This window comes from Melanostigma gelatinosum, assembly GCF_949748355.1.
Source record: "Melanostigma gelatinosum genome assembly, chromosome: 19".
NCBI lineage: Eukaryota > Metazoa > Chordata > Actinopteri > Perciformes > Zoarcidae > Melanostigma > Melanostigma gelatinosum.
This window is the reverse complement of record NC_136652.1, coordinates 13,506,652-13,531,926: the sequence shown is the minus strand read 5'-3', so window position 1 is coordinate 13,531,926 and position 25,275 is coordinate 13,506,652. Positions and strand designations below refer to the sequence as shown.

At 44.4% G+C, this 25,275-nt stretch overlaps 1 protein-coding gene across 2 annotated transcripts in view; it reads left to right on the top strand.

Annotated features, from left to right (window-relative positions):
- sesn1 (sestrin 1) overlaps positions 1–25,185 on the top strand; it is a 47,354-nt gene extending 22,169 nt beyond the window's left edge. Inside the window, exons 1-9 of one of the 2 annotated variants that reach the window (XM_079290823.1) lie at positions 19,117–19,335; positions 20,083–20,148; positions 20,243–20,443; positions 20,540–20,722; positions 20,905–21,141; positions 21,294–21,548; positions 21,643–21,833; positions 22,307–22,451; positions 22,548–23,408. In XM_079290823.1, the coding sequence (XP_079146949.1) occupies positions 19,234–19,335; positions 20,083–20,148; positions 20,243–20,443; positions 20,540–20,722; positions 20,905–21,141; positions 21,294–21,548; positions 21,643–21,833; positions 22,307–22,451; positions 22,548–22,634 (1,467 nt within the window). In that variant the 5' untranslated portion in view covers positions 19,117–19,233 and the 3' untranslated portion in view covers positions 22,635–23,408. Of the gene's footprint in view, positions 1–19,116; positions 19,336–20,082; positions 20,149–20,242; positions 20,444–20,539; positions 20,723–20,904; positions 21,142–21,293; positions 21,549–21,642; positions 21,834–22,306; positions 22,452–22,547 lie in introns of those variants that run through there. The other variant, XM_079290822.1, reaches the window with a different exon arrangement.
- Positions 25,186–25,275: the final 90 nt, after the last annotated feature.

The following is a 25,275-nucleotide window of genomic DNA, read 5'->3' as shown; positions in this document are numbered from 1 at the left end:
TCCAGAAACAGACTGGTGTTCTAAAAGCTTGAATGTAAATAATGCTTCAGTTACGCATTTGACAAGACTTTAATGTCATGAACAGGGGCGATGCATTAGTAGTTCTAACAGAGAGTTAATATGTTGCAGTGAAGCCGGGGGCAAAACTTTGTTAATGTTTGATACAGATTACAGCGAACAGTGAAGAAGTTTTCAAAACATAAACACTGCCAGCAGACGAAATAAGCTGTATTCCCAGGGTAAATGACCTGAGGTGCAACCTGCTGAGAGTCATGTGACCCCCCCCCCCCCCCCCCCCCCCCACCACCACCACTTCAGCCCCTCAGTGTTATGTAACCCCAGGGTAAGACTGCTGCAGGGGGTTTATTTCTGTACTTTGACGCTCCGGTGTGACATTCTGCACCGCTCCAAACTGATACGTCCTCTCGTTTATGTTTTTGCATTTCCGCTTAACACACATTTGAGGCATGAATTTACACACATGCATGTGCAATGAAGAACCTAGAGCTAGGAAAGAACACTGGACCCTGATATTGCAGTGGGAACAGCCAAAAAACATGGAGAAAGGAAACGGCGAGGACCCATAAGTAAAACAAAGAGTGGAGCCACACGGAGCAGTGGGAACTGTGTGCCTTCTCGACGCAGACGGGTCTGCTTTGTTGTCGTTTTTTTTCCACCTCATCAAAGTCAGTTTCTCTGACTCTCTGTTGTCTCCATAGGGAAGGGAAGAGGGAGAGATCGCCTGAGGGAAAGGAGAAGAATGGGCAGACATAGAGTTTGGGAGATGACTGAGGTGAGATAATACTGGGAATCAGAGAAGAAGAAAAAAACATGCACACATTTGGAGATGCTGAGTAGACAATGAAAAGACAGAGTGGGAGTGGTTATTTTTGGCAGATAGCCTGTGCAGCTGCTTTGGACAAGGCCCCTACGCAGCAAAGATCAGGAAAAAAAACACACACACACACACACACGTGCATGTCACTTTAAAGACCTTCACTTTTTGGCAGCGGCTGCTTGCATTGTGTCTTCTGCGAACTCACAGTCATTTAAATCATTCTCAGAAATTAGAAGCTAGGAAGTTCCTGCTAGTAAGTGGACTTCGTTCAGTTTTTTCAGTGCCACTAATGCACAAGAATATCTACATCTCTTCACACTGAGTAACATTACATTTATGGTACACAGTAAAAAAAAAAGAGAGCTACCTGACTGAGAACAAACTTGCAAGAAAGTCAATAACACAGCCAGTACTTTACCTTGTCATGACGTAATATTCATTGCGACACAATTCATAAATGAGCTCAGAGTTCTTTCAGTCGAAGGTCCTGAAGGTTCAGAGCTGTAGCATGACACGAGTGCACGATTATTCACACCGTGTCCATCAGACCCAGCTGTCTTTGCTCAGAAACTCCAGTACTTCTGACGTGAAGGTGTGAAACACTCCTGCTGCTATCTAGAATTAACGAGCCACGCGTTTTGGTGAATGTTTGTATTTTTATTGGACGAAACTTGCTCATCATTACTGACTGGGCAGCACAGTGGGGACTCCAGGTTAAATGACACACGCATTGGCATGCAGTACACACATTCACACACAGACGAGCACTTGTCCTGAGGGGACACAACGTTCTTTTGACACTGTAGTTGTGAGGCAGCGGAGGAATACTGGGAGCAGCTATAGTGACATGTCCATCAACACGCCTGTGAGAAACGGCACCGTGCCTAAACCCCAGGCAACCACTCGCTGACTCTGCTTTCTTAACTGGAGTGTGTTCTATTGAGGCACTTCTTAAATGTATGTCACGGTCAGTGTTCCAATGGAGCTGTAATGCTCTCAATGTGTGTGTGTGTGGCCTGTCAGAGTCCTCTTTTCCTGGCTGTTTCCTGTTCAGATCCAGGGGTGTGTTCCACTTCCTTCCTGCGCTGCCACAATCTTGGTCAGGCTTCCTCCTTGTCTTCCAACTTCATGAAATCCACTGTGTGTGTGTGTGTGTGTGTGTGTGTGTGTGTGAGACTGTGTATGTTGGCGTGTGTCTCTGTACACAAGTGTTATGAAACACATGCAGGTGTTGATGTGGGTGAACACGGAAAAGCGGGACACAGGGCTTCGACCCCTCTCACTGTGTGGACCAACATCGCCCGACACCTCTGAGGTCAGAGGCCGATAAAAAAATGACATGAAGTAGCTTTCCCACACAGTGATGTCACCGCTTGTGAAAATCTTGTCACAAGCCAGCCTGTCTCTCTGGTCACTTCGAATTTTTTTTTAATCTTTATCTTTCGCTCTCCCACCTCTTTCATCAGTCCCACCTGAGCAGACTTTGTCCTGCGTCACCGATACCTGCTGAGAGCTCGCTCAGACGCTTCCAGACATGGCAACAAACACAGAAAAGCAAACAAAAATGAAATCTGACTCTTGTGTGTGTGGTTAGCACTTCTCCATCATTGATGAAGTGGCAATTTTCTTGCAACACAGAGGAATGTTTCTGCTTCCTGTCTGGGAGCTGTTGTTTTGACCCCTGCAGACCTTATTGGCTGCTTGTTGTTGTGCTGGTATTAAACCAGTTACTGCTTATTTTACCGTTTTGTAATCTGGATAAAGAGAGAATGCCTGGCGTTCACTGGATATGACTCAATAATGTTATGAACTGCGTTGGATTAAGGGTACAAACTTGAAGAAAAGGTTAATGCGGGGTCAGTGTTAATAAATAAAATGATAAAGATCTGTTTCCCCGCTGTATGATCATTTCAGCTGTAGGAGTGTCGGCGTGGGCAGATGACTTGACATCACAGGGGGAATGTTTGTCACTAAAACGATTGATTGAGAAAAGTAGCAGTGATTACGGTATCAAGGAACATTTGAAAACTGCTGCTCCTGCAAAAGATAAAACAAATTCTGTGCAACTTGCCGGCTTTCTGGAGAAAATAATCAAATCAGACCGAACGCGCAGGGCACCAACAGCAAAGCCTTAAAGGGAAACTAGTATTTTTTGCATTTACATTTCGCTTGATCCAGTCTGTTTGTTATTGTGTCTTGCTCAAAGTCTCGTTGTGAAATATGAGTATCTGTGTACTCTGGCTCCAATTATTACCGGCGGTCAAACTCAACTAAATATCCAGCCATGACATTAAAAAGCTTTTTACATAACAAGCTATGCCTTCTCGACTCCAACACAAGAAACTCTGGCTCGCAGTGGTTCCACCCCGGTCTTCCGGCAACACGGCACCTCGCGACATTTTAGAAGTTAATTCCTCCTTGAGTGAGACTCTTTTCTTAATGTCAGCCACTTATAAAAACAACCAGAGCCAGTTATGGCAAAAACGAGCACTTTAAAGTGTAAATGACTGCGCCGGCTCGCCCCAATAGATTACATTGCAGCCCGTTTACAAAACATCTCTCTCTCATAACATACGTTTTTATTGAAGGTGGATGCTGACAGGATCAGGCTCACTTCTTTTTAATATCTGGTCAATGTCCCTGTATCTTGACCCTCTGGAAGAGTCTCTGGCCTGTCTGAGGGCCTGAGACTGTTTCCATGTGTGTATGTGTCTGCCATGGTGACCATGGTGGCGTCTGATAGGAGGACCTGAACCCTATCGCGGCCTACGGTAGAATCCACTCCTGAGCTCTTGTGAAGTACTTTGGGGGAAATATGCACTTTAACACACACACATAGACACACGGTCAGAAGGAGATCGCTGGTGAATTTATGGCACAACTGAGCAGTAGTTCCTTTATGGTTCACTGTGAAAGTTTATTATTTGTTTCAAAATGGAAAATCCAATGAATAAAAACCAGACTGAGGCGAAACAAAACAGGAAGAATTCAGGAGCACTTCTAAAAGCAGATCATGTGAAAGCAACCAGTAGACAAAAACAGATACACAATTGTCATGTGGCCTTTAAGATGCAGACAAACTGTGCCACTCTTGGCTGCAGATATTTCTGTGTCTTAAATAACATTATTTCCATGACTGTTTCAGTCCAGTCCCATAGACAGTCTGACTTTTGGAGAGATTGTGAGATGACAGGCCCCTGCACCCAAGTATCACACAAAAAAGTGCTGATTGCATCAATGCTCTGAATCAACACACCTCATTCTTACCTCGCAATGCAAACTTTGTCCCGAAATATCTCACCCGCTGTTTGTCTCGTTTGTTTTTTCGCTCAAACAAAACAACTTGCACAACCCCACTTCAGAGCAAACATTCTCCTACACAACCCACAAAACACCGAACAGACAATCCCCCAAAGAAAGGCCTCTGTCTGGCTTTAAAGAGAAAACACAATCTGTCTTCAGAGAAAATCTCTTTTCAAGAAGCCGGTGTTTTTCAGTTGTCTTTGTCCTTTCCACAACTATTCGTGCTCATTTCAGCAGCAGGAGCATCGGCGTTGGGAGATGTCTGCACGTCACAGGGGGCATGTTTGTAACTAGGACAAGCAGATAAAGAATAGTAGCAATGATTGCGGTGTGGAACCACAGATACAAGGAACAAAAAGTGGTGCAAAAGGCCTTGAAATTAACCAGAAAACTTGTAGTGCAGCAAACACTGAGCTGGGGAGGGAGTCACTGTTCTGGAAGTGCCTCCCTGGTGAAGTCTGGGGACTTGAGGGCCCACTATAACTGGGTTGTCTCTGCAGTTAGGGGGGCTGTAGAGTGGTATAAAGGGGCCTTGTTTTCCATGCGCGCTGTTCATACTCTCAGTGTCCGCCTTCAGGCTGGCTGTCAGTGTGTGGAACAGCCGTGGAGGGCTCTGGCTCCGGGCTTTTTTCTTTTCTTTTTTTTTCTCCCAAAAGCTGATGAATTCTCTGGGGTTTGAGTTGTTGCATCTGTTGCTTTGAGGGGGCCTGCTATTTATCAAACTGAAGCGGAGTCTGCTTGGAGGCCAAAAGGAAAAAAAGCACAGCGTACTATATAGGTTAACCCCCCTTCTCCCTTCCTACTCCCTCTCTCCCTCCCTCTCTCTCTCACTCTTTTACCCTCTGCTCTCTGTTGCCTCGCTCTCTCAATCTGAAGACATGTTATTCAGAGCAGTGTTTGCACGAAGGGAATAACTGGGAGGGGGTATGGGGGGGGGGGGGGGTACTGAAAGAGGGAGGGGTTGGGGGGGGGAGTAACATAGGATGTGGCTTCTAATGACTCCATATAGTGTTATAGTTAAATCTATGAAAAGAAAACTGACTTGCACCTGGCAACCGATGTTGTTTTGCAAAAAGTTGAAATAGTTGAGGAATGTATTGACTCCCGACTCTTCAGGAATCCAGAATCGCTTTCTTAGAAAGACTGCAAGGGAAAAGGGGGAGAAAAAATACTTGAAGATTTGATTTTACCCCCAAGCAACTGTAAGCAATAAATCTGTTGTGCTTTTGGTTCTGTGTCGTTTTGTGGACTAACAGGCCACAGAAGGACACTTGTGTAACAAGACATGTCTTGTCAGGCACTTTATTGCAGTCATTCCTCACCTTTTTTTTTTTTTAAAACAATTTAACAATCTGCCTGCAGACATTCTCACACAAACACACAAACACACAGGCATGACCCGAGCTGCTTCTCACTGAGACGCCTAAATGCGTCAGTTGGCCCTCAGGCGTGCCGTAAATCCTGCCTTGATCGCATTGTTCGGGCCGATGATGAAAGTCAACAGGGAAACAAATTACCACAGGAGTGGAGGAACAGGAGAAGGCGGTCGTATAAGGGGAATACCAGCGGAGTAGAGGCAAGTATTGATTGACATAAGGTGACATATCGAATCCATGCAACATACAACGTACAGTATTTCCTTGACGTCTGCCGACCCACTATCGCCACTCGCGGTCACCTTTCTCTGGTTCGGTTTGCTCTCTCTCTCCCTTGTCCCACTTTCCCTGTTTGCTCTGTCACTTTCTCTTCCTCTTGCTTTTCTTTGACCTCTTTACCTCTTTCTCTCTGACTCTTCCCTCTCTCATGCCTCCACGGTGACGTAACGCTCTCAAACAAACATGTATTCTTGAAGGTGGCGCTCGCTGACGTTCACACAGAGGCTCCATTCACACAAAGTTGTTTTTCCCGTGCTTTACATCTTTTTACACAAGAGCACAAATGGCTGGCATGTCTCTCCCGCATCTGCCGGCCCGCCGCGGCCTATAAGTCCTTTATTTATGTAAGATGAGGCGTGTTATGGGTTTAGCCACCCCAAAACACGCCTCCTGACACGCTACAGAAAACTAAAGAGGGAGAAAATGCAGGGCTTTTTTTTTTCTCTCTCTCTCTGTCTCTCTGTGTGTCTCTCTCTCTCGCACACACTTCTGCTTAGACGCAGCAACTGGTCAACAGGATATGAAACCCTCCTTTCTCCTTTTTTTTTTTCTTTTCTTCTTCATGTCTGAATTGACCTTTTGCGCTCTCACTCTCTGCTGTGTTTGTGGTTAGCTTGTGTTTCTTTGGTTGACTATTTCAGCCTGTGGCCTTCATTTCAAACACGACTGAAAGCACTACCCTCCCTCGGGCAAACTCTGCGTTTCACTCGGCGCATCTGGGTCTCGCAAACTTTCCATTTCCGCGCTGTAACTCCGTGCAGACTTGCACATAATCAGTGTCCAGCTCATTTGCTTCACGGGTTATGGCTGAGTCATTCCCATGTACTTGGTGAAAGGTGTTCGCTCGGAGACGGAGACCACTCTGCCGTGCCTCACCCCCTCACCCCTCCCTCCCTCCTGACTGGTGTTAGTGGAAGGGAAGATGACCATCTGCTGCCCCAGTTGCCGAGTGACTGGACAACAGCCTTCCCTTATGGCACAGTTCCACTGTCCATTGTCTGCTTGAGTGTGTGTGTGTGTGTGTGTGTGTACGCACTTGTGTCTAGTACATTTAGTGTGTGTGTCTACCTACCTCAAGGGGAGCCAAGTATTGTGTGAAGCTTGTTCCTGTGGGAGTCCCGTACAGAGCGCACCCTCACCCAGCCGGACGGTCCTGCGCCGCGCGAGCTGACTCGGCCTTACAGGCGGCGGGTTAGTGGAGGGTCACAGATTTACAAGGCTGTAGGCCAAAACTTTGCTCCGGTGCATCAAGAGAATAGATTTCCCCTCCAGACATGTGTGCATCATCGCACACTTGCAGACACACACAAATCCATGCATGCTATTGTTATGGATATTAACATTAGCCTTCATGAACATTTAGCAAAAACTAGTGTGTCAGTCTGAAACTGTCACATGTAAAACAAGCACAATCATATCTGTAGTGTGTCGCCTGTAGAGTCCTTAACTGTCTTGTTACGATTGCATGTGACATTTTTATTCAGATCCATTTATATTGCTACATCATTTATGTGGCCAGAGAAAAAAAAGGGCCTTATTTAAATTTAATATCTTCAAGTGATTCGTGACTGACTGGTGGCCATCTTTACTCAGAAGCCCATCTTGGCCATGCTAGGATATGCAGGGCTTTTTCCTTGGCATTTGGAGTCTCTGCATGACGTGGACAGACAGACAGACGGCGCTCCAGGAGAGCGTGCATTGTGAGGACGAGAGGAGGTTGTCATGTTAGCTTACTGTTTATGTTTTGTTTTACAAAAAACACGGAAAGATCTGCTGTGGCTAACCGAACAAGAGAAATATACAGCACTTTTTTGACGACGAAACCTGATCTATTTCTGTGGAGACAAAAAACCAACCACCCACTCAGCAAATGCATCTTTATCTTCGTCACCTCAGGAAGTTAACACAGCTTTCTTCTCTTTTCTGCATTTGAAATGAAGAGCAGCAAGTCAGTTTTTAACTGTTCTGGTCACACATTTCTCTCAGGCTGTAATTAGTTTGTGTGATTTTAAAGTTTGATATTTTTTTCACCCTCTGTTTCCATTTCTGTCTTGACTCTTATTCTCTGTCCTTCCTGTTGCACGCTATGTCTCTCTGTCTCTCCCAGGTGATGTGGTACTAAGCTCAGTTACTTATGATCCCCCTACAGGCCTGTCCGTCAGCTGCCTGCTCTTCCACTGCTTGCTTCGGCAGGAGAACAACGGCAATCCGAGAGCCGTGCTCGGGACGCTGAACTTTTCTTTCCAAACGTTAAGCCGGGGAAGCAAGTTCTTGCTCTTGTGAGCAAATCCAGCTGCAGTTTTGTCAATGGTGCTTAAATCTCATACCACACAGACACTTGTGACAAGATTTACGGGGAGCTCTTTGAATGATGCCAAATGCCTGTGTGTTGTTCAGAATGTTGTTAGGCCTCACTTAAAGGGTTTTTTTAGGGAGTTTTTCCAAATACAGATTGTAAAGCCAGAGGCAAATTTGTGATTTTGGGCGATACAAAATACATTTAATTATTAATTTGTATTACATTTTTAACCCTCAACCCAACCTTTATTGCATAATAATATCAGGGCTCGACAGTAAGGGTTGCCATTTGCAACCATTTTGAGAAATTGGCAGCAAATCTTTGGCATTTGGTGGCAATCAATGGCAACCACTTGTGGCAAACATACACCCTAAAATATACATTATTTTTGCATATTTGTTGTATTATTGATGTTTGAATATTGCTTTAACAGTCGGAAGCGGAAAAAGACAAAGCTTCACATGCGTTCGTTGTTCGTTGTTCACATGTGCAAGAATTGAAGACAAAGAACCAAATGAACCTGAAGGAAAAAGTCTCCCGGCGTCTTTAAACTGGATGGAAAATGATCCTGCACAGCATGTACAACAAACGCATGTCATATATACATGTGACGTTTTTATTATTAAGCTGACGTATAACTGCATAGTATCCTAATTACTCAAAATATAAAGTGGCTAAAAATGGCAATCACATTTCAGTTTCGGCAAACAAAAGCTGATGCCTTTTAAAAGTTTGCTCAACACTTTTAAAAGTGTTGAGCACTGATGATACACTGTAGATCGGGAATAGGTGTTGACAAAAGCTCCTGGGGAAAAACATGGTGATCTGGGAGATTTGCGGCTGAGCCACGCTGCTTTGATATTAAGTTGTGCGTATCTGTGTGTTTGTGTGGGAAACCTGACAGAAGTCTGATCTGGCAGAGCCATTATCCCCCTTTGGACTTCAACAGTGGGCCTACGCCGCGCTGTGGCTGCCACTAATCCCATAATGGGCTGACTCTGCACTGAAGCCGCACAAATACTGTTCGCCTTGGTCAAAACTGTGACAGGGGGGTTTGTTTCTGTTAATGCTCCCCATGTATGTGCTCTGCATTACGGTGTGTGCACTAGTTGTGTGTTTGTGTGTGCCTCCTCAGGTGAGTGGGCACGGATGGGTAATCTAGTGTACAGAGTCATCGATTTTCCCGCTGCACAGGAAGTGGCTGGTTATTGATTCTCAGGGACAATGATGTCACTCCAGACGATGTGGGGTGTTTGCTTATCCACGATAAGGGACGAGGCGCTTTCGCTCCACACACTGCTCAAATAATCCTCTCCCTCTGTCCTCTTACCTTTTATCACTCTTCTCTCATCACTCTTTCCACGCTCCATCTTTTCGTTCATTGTGAATGCCCTCTTTGACCCCCGCATCCATTATGTGTGACATAATCACCGATGAGGGTGTCACTTATAAAAGTCATTTGGCTACATTGGGAGTCTATAATGTGATAATAGCGATTATTACAGTGTCAAATATGTCACACACAAGTGTTTTAGTTGCTAGTAAGTATAACTTTACCTCTTGATGATGCTCTCCTCCTTTTTCTTCCTCTTTTCAAAATGTGGATACTCACAACATTCACACACTACAGACACTGTGTGTCTGTACTATTGTTACTGCTTATCAACCGTAAATAATCTTTTGTCAAACATGTCACTGCCAGTTAATGCATTGTTGTCTACGTATTTGAGTTACGTTGGACCATTTATTGCACATCAGCGTCCACCATTCAACTGGTCAGTGCACTTTTTAATACAAGAATAGTATGAAGAATTCAAATCAAGACGAAAGTAAATGACTGATGTTATTGATCACCACAGTAATATAAGCAGTGAATGCTACACTGGACAGAAGCCAGCTTATCTCCTAATTATATCTGACACATCAAAGTCGGTGTGAGGAATCAGATTTGAGTCCACAAGGGGAATGATACGGAAGGGTTTTGGCTGTTGGCTGGTTCTTGTCTTGGTCCCACAGTCCTGTAATTGATTAACCACGGAGCAAATATGTCCAACACTACCTGTGGCATGAACCAGAGGAACACACACACACACACACACACACACACACACACACACACACACACACACACACACACACACACACACACACACACACTTCTGTCAGGGTTATGAGGTCCATGGAGAGTTTGTAAAAGTGAAGAACAAGCATAGACACAAGCCCTACACATTAACCCAGTACATTTTTAAAGCCAGAGTTAAAAAAGTTCACCCTACATTAAAAAAAAAAAAAATGACCAAAGAGCACAGATATTGTGAGAACATGTTTCTTTGAAGAGTCTTATTTTGGATAAATATTTTCAAACGCAGCACGTAAGCAAATAAAAGGCAGCTGTACAATGCTCATCTAAAATGTCTACTTAACAGGTGACTGTTTGCAAAAGCTGCTGTACTCAGATTTAATTATTATGATATGTTAGTTATTTTACAGTTTTTAAGTACTTATTTTCTGTGAGACACGAGAGTGACTCAGCATGCACTGTTTCCGTTCGGATGTATGGACATATTTTAGGCCCTTGATGATGATGATGTGCCTCGGTAAGCATTTTCTGCATGTTTCCAGTGGTGTCTTGGACAGTAAACTCATGATCTCGTGTCAGGCGCTTGTGTTTGAGGAACTCACTGTGTGTAGTCCCAAGAGGACGATATGCATGTGCTATTGAGTTTGTGTATGTTGCTACCTGTTGCTACCTTTTCACAAATTGAGTCTGATGGCTTCATTGTGTATATTTTCTGTCGGCCATCTTGGACCTTTGTTGAACTTGTGGTGCAAGAGTCCGTACTGTAATCTGTACACTTCAGTTTATTAGAACCTACTTATACTGTACTGTTATTCAGACTTCTCCCAGTGACCTTTTTTACTGGCCTGGTTTATTGAGAGTCCACCAAGGAGAGTAAAAAACAAATGAATTAAACGAGCCCGTTTCCTCACAGCTCAGCATTAAAGAGAGAACGCGGTGTCTTTTTGTTAGCTTTTCTAAAACCATCAACACATCAAGTCTAAGAAATGCATTAAACTGTGTTTATCCGTTATAATGTCAGATGCAATAGATAACATGTGGTTGTCTAGCTTACCTTCTACACTTGTGACCCAGAGTTACCTCAAAAACAAAGCAGGATTTCACTATATATTAATTCATAGGGTTTAAAGTTTTGTAAAAACAAAAGTAACCTGCACATCACTGTGTTGTATTTCTCCACTGGAAGCTTGTCCTTGATGCTAATCAGAGTGTAACGTAGCGTAAGCAGGTTTGTCCTGCTCTTAATTGGATTTTGGGAAGTTTACACTCCAGCATCTCCATCCAAACTTGTTATCAAGATAGCCGTAGTTTGCCAAACACACTGGTTAGTCCTCCTCAGAAATGAGAAGCTTATGTTGAATGTGAGGAGGTGATGAAATAGTAATTGGGGATATTTAATTATTTACACATAGAAAATGTGTATTGAATATCTCTCTAGTCGTGTGAATTTAAATCAGGATTTCCACCTTCACTCTCTGCTGTTCTTCTCTGTCTCCACTGTTCACTGTCATACCATCGACGTCTTAAATATCCTTTAGCAATATTGAAAGCGTTGGGTCAGTGACGACGGGTGAAGAGGACAGCAACCGAGGTGATCGAGTTTCTACCTAATCAAACAGACATTTCATGAATGATTAAACATTAATGGGGCAGTCACTGTGACGTCGCACACAAACAAGGTTCTGCCATTCAGTGCCGGGGCTCATTGCCTATTCATGAAGTAATAGGACACGGACAAAATGGTTCTGAGGCCAACGATTAGGCCATACCACTCCCCCACCCCCCCCCCTGAAGTACAGCAGTATCACATCCACTCTCAACTTTGCAATCAAAACATACACTGGTGAAGGTTACAGATCAAGCGGATAGATGGTGGAAAAAGAGAAGTAAAACTGGCTCCAGCAAAAGGACAAAGTCCAGAGTGCAATAGTTGCTCTATTCCATCAGACTATCAGGGTTTTCGTTCTGTTTATATAAAAACTGTTCGTTGACTCCCTTGTTTGAAATGATAAAACTCTGTTGGGCTCAACAGTTCATGGAGTTTTTTTTTTGTCTTTTGATTCAGTGGCGGATGAGCCAAAAAAGGGCGGAGCGCTGTCTGCTGTGAGCTCCAGTTGTGACCTTGTTGTTTATCGGTATTCTTGGAAATGAATCGCCGCCGTTCTGTATTCTCACAGTGACAGGTTGAAGGGTTGACTCTTCCTGTGCTGGGTTTTACAGCGCCCATTAAGAATTACAGGGTGATGATCAACAACTTTTTGGACAGCTTCCCAGTGAGATGAGTCATTTTTTGCTCAGTCAGCAGAGCTGTGGTCTTGTCAGAGAGAGAGAGAGAGAGAGAGAGAAAAACAGCTGTGCATGCCAGGAGGCATGCAGCAGCGCCCCACCAGAGGGGCTGTTTTCATTGGGGCTGTTAGAGTCCCAACGCTGGTGTAAGGTCAGCTTTGTTAGTCCCATGTTTTGGGATAATAGCAGAGATAAGCTTAAACTAGATCTCCCCGAGCGTGTCTTCAGTATCTGAAACATTTGCTACGATACTTTGCAAGACTCTGAGCTTTGCCTTTTGAACCCTCGCCCTGCGGTGTTGTGTCATGTGTCAGTTAACTTTATGAAGAGGGGCAGTCGAAGAACAGCTGGGCTTGTTATCGGAGAAATAGAGAGAATGTATAGAGAAAAGAGGACGGACTTTTTCATTGATTTGGGGTGGCTTTGTGATATCAAGCTAAAGATAGCACGGGAAGGGTTCGGTATTTTCTGTTTTTCTATGGGATCTTTTCTCTTGGAGCCTGTTGTATTATGACAGCTGCCCTCTCCCTGTTAGAATAACATCCCCGGGAACTCACTCTTCCTCACGTGCACACAGGGGTTGCAGGCCAACGCCTTTTCTCCTGTATTGTAGCCCACTGTACGTATAGATTGTTTCGGGAATTGTGTACGTTCATGTTTCGGCCTGGCAGTGTAAAGTCATAAATGAGACGTTATCTTTATCCCAGATATCTCGATCTGAAGTTTTTCTCTTTTTCCATGCGCTCCCTAAGGTCTCCACAGTTCCCCTGCGTTTCGTGGAAGCCAGGGAACGCTGCTTCCTCTCAGTGTTGGTGTGCGCTGGTCCAGGACCCGCTGGGGGGTCACGCCTCTCCTCTCAGGAAAGCCGGCGCTTGGCGAGACCACTTCACTCTGATAGCCTGCCAGAAAACACACAGATCAGAGAAGAGGCGACTGGGGGGGGGGGGGGAGGAGAAGAAAAGGGACCAAGAGTTGCTCAAAGAGGGCCAAAAAGGCAACACTGGTCCAGTTAATTCCCACATTGATTAAACAGTGGATCATAATTCAGAAGTCTTGAGATATATATATATATATATATATATATATATATATATATATATATATATATATATATATATATATATATATATATATATATATATATATATATATATATATATATATATATATATATATATATATATATATATATATATATATATATATATATAACAAACGCATGTCATATATACATGTGACGTTTTTATTATTAAGCTGACGTATAACTGCATAGTATCCTAATTACTCAAAATATAAAGTGACTAAAAATGGCAATCACATTTCAGTTTCGGCAAACAAAAGCTGATGCCTTTTAAAAGTTTGCTCAACACTTTTAAAAGTGTTGAGCGCTGATGATATACTGTAGATCGGGAATAGGTGTTGACAAAAGCTCCTGGGGGAAAACATGGTGATCTGGGAGATTTGCGGCTGAGCCACGCTGCTTTGATATTAAGTTGTGCGTATCTGTGTGTTTGTGTGGGAAACCTGACAGAAGTCTGATCTGGCAGAGCCATTATCCCCCTTTGGACTATATATATAAGGATAAGATTACACTGCATGGCACCCTCACTTCTCACTCTAAAACTGGTGCTAAGTTGGGCCTAAGCTTTAGAGGATGGTTACTGCTCTGTAGAATAAGAGAAAGGTTTGCAGGTGGTGTGCCGGTGGGGAGGTAAGGGTTAACCCTCCAGTCGGCTCAGTTAAATGCTCCGTGATAGGTGAACAGGCTCCACACAGAGCTGTGTTTGAAGAGTGGGGGATACCCTCTTAGTCTGCAGTTTTCACTCTTTGTGCACGAGGTTAAAGCTATCCTCATAGTTGTAGATTTGTATTTCGTTGTATTGATTTACTCCTTTACTGTTATAGGGACAGTCACTGTTTGAGAGAGCGTCTGTTTACATGGGCTAAAAAAAGTGAAGAGTTGTTTTTCACAGATGAGAGCTGCTATTGTGAGCCTCTGGGCTAAGTTGAACCATGTGATTGTGTGTTTGGAGACATTTATTTTGTCAGTTCATTGGCGGAGAAACTCAAACAGATGAAAACAAATTCCGAGCAAGTAAATCAGTAAACTGAATTAGTTCCCATGAAACAAACCATGATAAGTTTGTTCAGTGAACTTCATACCTCTGCAAAAGTTTTTTTCTTCTGTTTTCTTTTCGGTTTTTTTTTTGCAGAGAAACAAGAGAGGCAGAGAGAAAGAGCAGAGAAGATTGGTTCCTGTAACTGTTGTTCTCCCCTGCGATTGGTGGACGCCTGTTGCTAGGCTTGTGTCAGTGTTCGAGAGGTTTCTGCTTCCTCTCCTCTGAGCACCGATAGGTTAGCTCTGAACGGGTCTGGTGGACTTCTGCCACTTGTTGAACATCCCCACAGTTTTTGCGGTTCTCTCGCGTCTTACTGCATGAGAACACAGCAGCCGCAGCACCGACACACATATGTGCAGAGTTTACGTCTGGCATGGCTTCCTCTCTGCTTTTTTTAAATCGTATTAGCTTTTATCATCCTCTTTATTGGTTTAAGCCTGTTGTTAATTCTTCTCCACACTCATAAATGAACTGCTTTTAGAGCATTTTAGAAAGTAGCTGCCATACTTTCTTACTTATAAAAAGTTTAGTGAACTCATTATTAACAGTAGACAGTTGGAGCTTAATGAAAAAGCTACTTGTCTTGAAAACTACAAATTGTTTGTACCAGATTTAGTATACACTTATATACCTCTTTTTTGACAGTAATCCTCATAACTCTGCTGTAAAAGTAATCTCAACACTCCAACTGTTGCATGTTTACTTCCCTAAACCTAAAATTCCTCAGTGGCTTCATCAACTTTCGACACTCAACATCTCTTTTTTTCTGTGGTATAAGCGTCACGCTTTGTTGACTGATGCTGTGTATAAAGTGTGTGACGCACTGTAGACTTGAAGGCTTCTGGCTGCAAAACATTTGTATCTTCTCATTCACGAAGAACAGAGACGGTGGTCAGCTTGGATTTCGGCTGAACAAAATGGATTCAAACATTTTAAAAAGCTACTTCTGCAGCACAATACATATTTTTTTCACCAAAATGTGGCTGAATACACTGTTGCTAAAATGTCAGCCTCTGCTTCATCCTCCATGTAATGTGTGTAAGCTAAGGCTTGCATGTTTAAAGTAGGCATTGCGTTTCAATGGCCACAGGTTCAAAGCAATCTTATGTCATATTTTCTGAACACCAGACTGCTAAAATGTAGTGTGCACAGAGAAAAGGGAACTGTGTGTTATTTCTTATCAATTCAACTTTTAATCTGTTAAAGGAAGCATTCTTTTTTAGAAAGTTACGTAGTTACAATTTTAAGAAGCTTCAGTTCAGGTAAAAATGGTGTTCAAGCAAATATGAATGAGCAGCTTCTTTCAATGGGCAAGAAAGTGTTTGTGTGAAAAAAAATATAATACAATATGGAATCTTTTTTTTGATTAATATTAGTGTAAGCTTACTGGAAATGTGTCTGTTGTTCAGACCTTTTCTCCAACAGATCGCTATCTGATCATAGACGCGCTGTTGAAACAAATCTGAGACGATTCCTGTTGTTTCCAGAAGCCTTTTCCTCCGTCATAATTAATCTTCCCGATGTTGTCCCGAACCCCGGTACTCCACACACACACCCACACACACACATATCCAGGGTGTCATGGTGGCTTAGTGGCCAATCCTGTTGCTAAAAGGTCACTGGTTTATCTCCTACAACAACTAATGAGTCTCTCAGCCGCTGTGTTGTCTTGTAAGTTTAGGTTTTGGCTGCACGCAATTAGCTGTTTGAAAACCACAGTGGGCGACATCAAATAAGTGAGCCGCCTGCAGATGTCGGTCTTCAGACTTCTGCGAGACACCTGCAGTGTGGTTTTTACACGGGCACACAATGTTCTGAACCAGATTCAGAAGACACCACGAAGTCTTACAGGTTGTAATACAAGCCAGGCATAATCTATTGAAGGCCAAGATTCAGTCATGTTTTCTGATATTGTGTCAGCGCCAGAAGAAAAGACAGGCTTTTAAGCATATAGACCCTTTTCCATTTTGTAAACATTGATGACCTACACAAGCATGCGCGTGCAGTTTTGCAACGGAAGTACAGTGGAGTGGAATAGCTTGTCGAGCTGTGTAAGGGCGTTAACCACCAATGGTCGCGTATGCGTCCTAAAGTTACTTTCCAGATCTGTGTGGGATCAGTGAGTGGGTAGAATACAAGAGCAACAACAAGCATACAAGTCACTAGATGCTTCCAACTATGTTATCTGTGGTCGTGTACAGAATGTCAGACACCATCACATAGACTCTGAGTTTTGAGTTTATAGTGTTTTAATGTGGGGATTTAAAAAACGGAAGCATTTTTTTTTTTATCAGTCCGGTGACGGTCGAGATCCTGTTTGCTGGCGGGATATCGATTTTGGCAACCAAACATGCAACAACCAGACGTTTTGATGCTGGTAAAAGATTTAAATTCTAAGTGTAGAGCTTGCTAACTCGCCTGGATGGCTGGGAGGAAAAAAGTCACTTCCGTTGTTAATATGCGCACACATATTTTTGATGACATCGGCTGTAAAAGTATTAATAGTTGGACCAAAACACCTCATGTCAAGGTCCACTTTTACAGCTTTCCGAATCCTTCCAGAGCATGAATAATATGATATTGGATGTTTAGTGTTCACAGTGTGAAGTCTGTCTGAATGCAAGCTTCTTCTAACTCCACGTTACTTGTTTACAAGCTCTGGTTTGCTTTTGCATAGTTCAGTTCTGAGTACCAACTATAAACATGCAACTGGACCAAAGACGGTGAACTAAAGGTGCAATCACATCCTTGATGTAGGAAGGAGGAGATATGCCCGGATCACTGCACACACAGAGATACTCCTGATGTGAGTACGGTAAAGCCTACAGAGTAGTCAGTGCGTGCACTCTGACAATAGTGTTTGGCCCTGTCCGCGAGGCCGGACCCCCCCAGCCTAAGCGCTTTTATGTGAAAAGGTTCGGCGTGTCGTAAGCCCTAACGCTGACCAGCCTCTTCTGCAGCTTTGCTGAGCCATGGGGCTCCCAGCATCCCTGGGAGTGCTGACTCCAGCCCTGGGAACATGTTTACCGCTGCCCTGCACCCCACACTGTGACCTCAGGAGGGGGGGGGGGGGGGGGGGGGGTCTGTTGGCTCGATTCACACAATGAACCTGCTGAATACTGTGCTATCTCCAATCAAGAGCCTGCCCGGCCAGTTTGGCAACCAGCTGCAAGTCCCCAGCACAGTTAGAGCACATGGGCTAACTTGCCTTTTCTTGGCCTCCACCCACCATCTCCTCGTTACCAAATTTAGCTTGTTTTTATTGGGCGTCTCTTCACTGTTCACCCAAATACCTTCGTAGACAGAGTTTTTGCAGTGAAAATGTTTTTTCAAACAATCATTGAGTAGTTTTCCTCCCATCAGTCTTTGTGTCATTTTTTTGTTTTGCTTGGGAAACACGTTATTTTGAAATCTCGAGCAGAAACATGACACACAGATGTGCACGTGTGTGCGATCACACACCGGCCAATATGTGGATGCTTTTGTAATGTGGTTGCAATCTACAGAGGAAACAACACACTAAATAATTTCTACATCCAGACCTGTTTGTGTTGTTGAAGGAAGCTATTATATATGTGACGTAAAATTTACGGTACACAGTGGTATGTTTTTTTCGGTACATCTCATTTGTAATTATTGACTTTCTAACCACCACGGTGTGATAAACCAGTTCTACACCTTTCCGATGAACGTGTTATTGTTAAGCTGGGATAAACAACGCCATAAGACCTGCCTTCCCTGTCTCTGCTTCCTCCCAGTGTTTAAAGGAGTCCTTTCTGCTGGGGCCTGATAGGTGGATCACATTATCTGTGGTCTGATAGGCTGCGGTGCAAACCCACGAACTGAAGGGCCGTTGTTGTTGCAGCAGGTCCTGCAGCCATCCATCCATTTCGCTGCATGCTGATGCCGATCTTTGCAAAGCACCTTCTTCTGCTGGCCCCCTCCCCAGTGCAGCATGGAGCCAATAGGGGGACTTGCTGCTGTTTGGAGCTGGCTGTGGGTTGTTGTTGTTGTTGTTCTCACTGAATGCACATTTCACAGATACCACAAATATGCCTTTTTTCCAGCAACATTTGGCAGTGTGACAGAAAACTATATCTAGTAATCCTGCAGGCCGGTCACTCCAATCCATGATTGCTTTAAAGTATTGATTGGAGTGATTAGGAAGGAGAAGCAAGCAAGCAATCACCTTGAATTGATTGCTGCCATTGTTTAGCATGCAGATTGCAATGCTTTACAGTACATTCGATCATGAACAACGGCAGCAGGGAACAAAAGAAGGAGAGAGAAGTGATGATGTTTTCTTAGAGAGTGGGGGGGGGGGGGGGGGATTATTCTATCCGCTCACGTTTTGGACCCCCCTCTCTCTCCACGGCTAGCTCCGCCCCCGCGTGCTTCTCCCCGCCGCCATTGGCTTGCCGGGAGGCTGTTTTCGCCACCTGATTGGTCGCTGGGCACGTCAATCACACGAGCCTCGACTTATTTACCGAATGTATGAGCGAGAGAGGACGGTATTCTGCTGTAGGGCTGCAACAGCTGAGCTGACAGCCGAGTGCTTCAAGGAACAAAGAGAGGAGGAAAGAGCCATTCAGAATACGGGTTAACATTTTTTTTATTCCCGTCAAATAATCAAAGTGCAGCGAGGACACGCGATGAGGCACGCGGTCGCACCGGCAGAAAACGTGGAAAATAATTATTTTGCCGTGACAGACTTGTTAAAGATATGTGCCCATTGTGAACGACTTAGCAAAAAGGTAAGAGAAAGGGGGCTTCAGATATATAACACTGTTTTAAAAAAAAGCACCGCTTTCAAAGCTTCAACCTGACGTCGGGATTTAGACAAGTGTCACATTTTTTGGCGTTTTCACGCGACGCTTTTCCTCTGAACAAACAAGCTGCAGTGCAGTCTTTTGTGCAGGCTTGTTTACGAGTAAGAAGAGTTTGGGGTCATCGCTCAAGACATCGTCTCAGATGAAATGAATTTCTGTTGCGAATTCACTTGGGTTACGTGACACGTTTAAACGCGTGGTTTTAACCCAGTGTGATTTCTGAGTAACGTTCAAGTCGTTGGTCATTCATTCATCTGCTCCATTGTGCGCTGCGGGACGGTGTCCGCTCGTAGACATGTCTGGACAAGCAGCGGAAAGTTACAGAACACATAAGAGGCGATGCTTTCTGTAAGAAGGCAAAGTGTGTGTTTTAGTTGTACAATTAACGAGACATCTAAAGAGTTTAATTTAGATTTTTTTTGGCATAAATGTATTATGACTCTGCTATTGTATGCTGCTTTCACAACGGAGAAAAACCTTTTGAATCGCAGTTTTTATTGCAGGTTTCTCTGTAGAGCAGTAAAGATCTCGCAGGTTATTGATGTCAGACTCAGACAAACAAAGAAGCATTACAGTGACCGTATATGAGAAGTGAGGACGGCAGACAAACACCTGCTCTGCTTTCCTGTGTTATCTAAAGTGAATGTTTTCTACTCATTTTTTGTCTTACAGGACTTGGGAGTAAGGATCCCAAGACCCTTAGGAAACGGACCAAGCAGATTCATCCCTGAAAAAGAGGTAAAAGACAGCCTGTAATCTCACCACTGACTTTTAACTCATGCCATCTATGTAAGAAACTGCTTATCTGACGTTTTTTTTGTTTTCCTGTAAGATTCTTCAAGTCAGTAAAGTGGACGCCAGGACACAGTCGATATTTGAGGATGCGTTTGCAGCCCTCGGTCGCCTGGACAACATTTCCCTGGTGATGGGCTTCCACCCGCAGTACCTGGGGAGTTTTCTCCGGACGCAGCACTACCTGCTCCAGATGGACGGGCCCTTGTCTTTGCACTACCGACACTACATCGGCATCATGGTACGCTCTGTCCTGTGGTGTCAACCCCGCGCCTCGTTTACCTGTTAAAAGTCGAGCGATATCTTGAGGTTGATCTCTCCTTCTCTCATCCTGCAGGCGGCAGCTAGACACCAGTGTTCCTACCTGGTCAACCTCCACGTGAACGACTTCCTCCAGGTCGGGGGGGATCCCAAGTGGCTGAACGGCCTGGACGGCGCCCCGCAGAAGCTGCAGCAGCTCGGGGAACTCAACAAAATCCTGGCCCACCGACCGTGGCTTCTCACCAAGGAACACATCGAGGTGAGAGGACGGACGTGGTCTGGAGGGTAGACATGAAAAGTCTTGCGTAACGGGCTGAGATCATGGGTGTAGGCCAGAATATAGCTGCAGCTGCATAACTTGGAAGGATTGGGAAGTTGTTGCAGTAGAGGTCCCGTGATGTTATACTCATACTTATTTTTCCTTTTTTATTTTGTTTCCAGCGCCTTCTGAAAGCAGAGGAGCACAGCTGGTCTCTCGCAGAGCTCATCCACGCCGTGGTCCTCCTCACACACTACCACTCCCTCGCCTCGTTCACATTCGGCTGCGGCATCACGACGGAGATCCACTGCAACGGGGGACACACGTTCAGACCCCCCTCCCTCAGCCAGTACTGCGTCTGTGACATCGCCAATGGAAACGGCCACGCTAATCACCGTGACGATCCGCTCGGCAACCAGGTGAGTGGTGAAGGATGGCGTGCGTGCGGAGAGCGGGAGCATGTGAGGGTCCCTGCACTCAGACATCCCGTGTGTGGTGGATGCAGCAGCTGGGTGAGGATGCTTCCTGCAGGACTCTTTCTTAACCGTCGACGTGCTCTTTGTTCCCTTAGGAGATGTGTGGCGAGGTGGAGGTGCTGATGGAGCGCATGAAGCAGCTGCAGGAGTGCCGCGACGACGAGGAGGCCAGCCAGGAGGAGATGGCAACCCGCTTTGAGAGGGAGAAGACCGAGAGCATGCTCGTGGTCACGGCGGAGGACGAGGAGTGTGTCCCCGCCAGAGACATCTCCCGACACTTTGAGGACCCCAGCTATGGCTACAAGGACTTCTCCAGGAGAGGGGAGCATGTGCCCACCTTCAGAGTGCAGGTAGAGATCAAATACAGTCTGAATATAGAGTACAGTGCGCTAAAAAGAAGGGTCTGTGTGACTGTTATTTACTTCTTATTTCTCTGTTCTCCAGGACTACAGCTGGGAGGACCACGGTTTCTCTCTGGTCAACAGACTGTACCCTGATGTTGGTCAGATGCTGGATGAGAAGTTCCAGATGGCCTACAATCTGACCTACAACACCATGGCGACGCACAAGGATGTCGACACCAGTATGCTGCGCAGGGCCATCTGGAACTACATCCACTGCATGTTCGGCATCAGGTGAGAAAAATCTTTCTTGTTGTATGATGTAGATGAGATGGGGGGGGGGGTGGCATATGTAGGGGTAGAACGGACATTCCCATTCAATCAATAGCAGGATGGTCAGTTTGGCGGCCATTTTTACGTGTACTGTTGCCATTGCTGTAGCGGGCTAACTTCCGAATAAACTAAACCGATTTACAGGAAGTCACAGACTCACCCCAGTAAAGGACAAGTTAACTAGCCAGCCGTCTCTTTCCAGCGAGCTGCGACCACACTAAATCACTCAATGGCCCCACTGACGCGTGTTGTCACCATTATAGAAACGACAATCGCCATTGTTTTTTTGTTCTAGTCAAATGACAAAGACAAGCATTTTAATGTCCGCTCTACTCCTATACTAATTTCCATGGATGTAACCTTTATTTTGTAATGCATGACTATATGTTAAATCAGCACTGTTGCCTAACATTGTGTGTCTCTGTGCTCCTCAGGTATGACGACTATGATTACGGGGAGATAAACCAGCTTCTGGACCGTAGCTTTAAGATCTATATCAAGACTATGGTGTGTAGTCCTGAGAAGACCACCAAACGAATGTACGAGAGTTTCTGGAGGCAGTTTCAGCACTCCGAGAAGGTAAGATCCTGATCCATCCTGGCCTGATGTGAAGCGGCTATTTTACCTGGTTGATTAATGTCCAGTGTTTAATAACTGTCTCTTTCTCTCTTGCAGGTCCACGTTAATCTGCTTCTTATGGAAGCGCGAATGCAGGCAGAACTGTTATACGCTCTGAGAGCGATCACCCGCTACATGACATGAAGTGCTTTTGGCGTTTTTATTTTTTATTTTTATTGTTTGTCATCGTCGTTGTTGGGACACTTCAAGAAAGGAAAAAAAGAAAATCAAAGGAGAAGGTGGGGATTCAACAAAAGTGTGGAGGAGACGAGAGAAGCCCTGGGTTGTGACAGAGCTTATTGGATGGGTGTTGAGAAGAGGATCAGAACAAATGAAAGCAAGAAAAAACAATAAAAGGAACTGTTGAAGAAAATCATCTCAAACTACAAGTGGATACACATTCGGTTTGTGTCGCCTGCAGTGCCAAAACTGACCAAGGGAGGGCCGCCTGGAGTTTGAGTTTGTGAGGCATCCAGGACGATGTTTCAGTATTCCAGCATGCAACACATTTGTTGCCAATCTCGTCTGTCTCCTGGTAGAGTGAAGACCCACCGAGAAGGAAAAAAATATATAAAAACCCAGCAAGCTGTGCAGCCAGAAACAGACTGCACTGTGATTCTGTCGTCACTGTTATATTTGTTTAGTTTCTTTAACACCTTTTTATTTCATTTTGTATGAAGAGAAGTGGATGATGTTGTCGATGTAGTTGCTGTTAGTGGTAACTGGAGATGGAAGCATTAACTTTTGGCGGTGTTTTTTTTTTTTTTTTTTTTGTGTGTGCCTAAACTATCCGGTGCTGATGATGCTGCTCCCATAATGTGTTTAATGGGGTCATATTGATCCCCAAATCCCCCCCCCAACCCTCATTATATCCCCCAAGTCCCTATCCATTATAAATCCACTGCATTACCCCCCCCCCCCCCCCCCCCCAGCTCAAATCTCAAATGTCAATGTAAGCTAATCCAAGGAGTGTGTGAAAACCAGGAGGTTTGGAAAGAAACTCAAAGAACACTGTCTGAGCCCTTATTGAGTTTGACTGTAAACGTGTGGATGACTTCTGTGTTCATGATGACTGAGGTGTGGATGTTTGTGTGCGAAGAAGAAAAAAAAGTTTTTTTTGAATTTCATGCGTCAAAAAAGAAAGCGAGGCACTTTGAAGGAAAGACTTCTTGCTTCTGCTGTAGCTCTGTTATTGTGAGATAACTGTTTATCATTCGTTGTTTATAATGATGTCTTTACTTTTCTGGTAATGGGGGGGGGGGGGGGAAAGAAAAGAAAAAAAGCGAATCAAGAAGAGAGTTAGAAACCAGGTTTTCTAGGAGGGATTTGCTTCCGGTTGCCCTAACCGTATCTGTCTTCCGCCTATCCCAGCTGCCTGGCCACCCTGACACTTTCGAAGCTTTGGATTGTGAATTTACCAGTAAATGAATATACCTCTTCTGTTTTTCTCGATAAAACATTTAAGAAGTGCTCTTCGGTGAGCAGAGACTCTTACCGGGCTGCCGTGTTCCCATTTCTCGGGGGCGGGTGGGCGAGCCCACACAGGGCCGACTGCGGTCGCAAAAGGTTGTAGCTGTGCTTATTTCCCTGCTGGGGAAGTCTAACCAGTGCAAAAGCAGCTTTTTCTTTTTTATTTTGAACAGAGGTGTGAAACTTCTGCTGTTTTTGTTTTTTTGTTTACTAAAATCATTAAAGTACTGCGTTCTTGTGAGGGTGGATTGAGAGAATCAGACCGATGAATGAGTGATGAAGAGGAGCGGGAGGGTGATGATGATAAAGGAATGGTACATTTGGAAGTGGTTTGAGAGAAAGGTTTTTTTTATTTTTCAAACTTCTGACTGATGTCAGTTACTGACACTTTTTTTTAAAATGAAAATATCCAAAAAAAAGATGGGGAAAAAAAATAAACTATCATATTAAATTGTTGTGTATCATTTGTAGTTTTCTCCTAAACAATTTAATTTCACTGCATCATCAGAGAGACTGTAGATGCGGAGAAGCCTCAACAGTCACAGCACAATCGGTGTCACCATCAGCTCACTTCCACTGTTCAGTTGCACAAGTATAGGAAATGAAACCCATGGCAGCATGAATCATGAAAAGACATATGGTGTTATTCGAACACCTTGTTCCAAAGTACACTCAGCTATTCGATAATAAACTTCACCAACAGTAAGCTGAACTCAGTTTGTCTTTAGTGTGGTCCAGAAGCTTTCACGTGAGTTACATTTTACTGTATGAGAACCATGTGACTCACTGGGAACCAGGTCATGCTCCTTGTTCCTGTGGTGCGGTCATGGTCAAAGTCTCTTTGTTCATGACTAACATTTGGATTAAGATAAGGGGGGGTTCCTTGTAGGAACCCCCCCCTTACCTCTTTCCCCGTTTGCCTCCCCGTCACACCTCACTGGGAAAAATCCCTCACTTCCCAGATGAGGCGGTCTGAAGTTCAGGGTGTTTCCCATCGAGGCCACAGAAGCCTGTCGATACACAATCACCAGGAGAACTCCACTGGCAGAGATGCCTTCACATTTCGGTGGCATTCACAGACTACACGTGGAATAGGACACATCAGTTAAGGAGGCTTGATATCAGCCGGCCAACTGTCCTTCATATCAACCTGAGAACATCTATGTAGAGAACAACGTTTGTTATTAGCTTTGGCTGATGAATTGTTTCGGGCTTTTGAAAACATCAGCCTGTCTTGTGGTTGTTTTACGGTCAATATTGTGAAAACTGGAGGAACTTACAACAGTTTTTTTTTTTTTAATATACATTAAGTGCC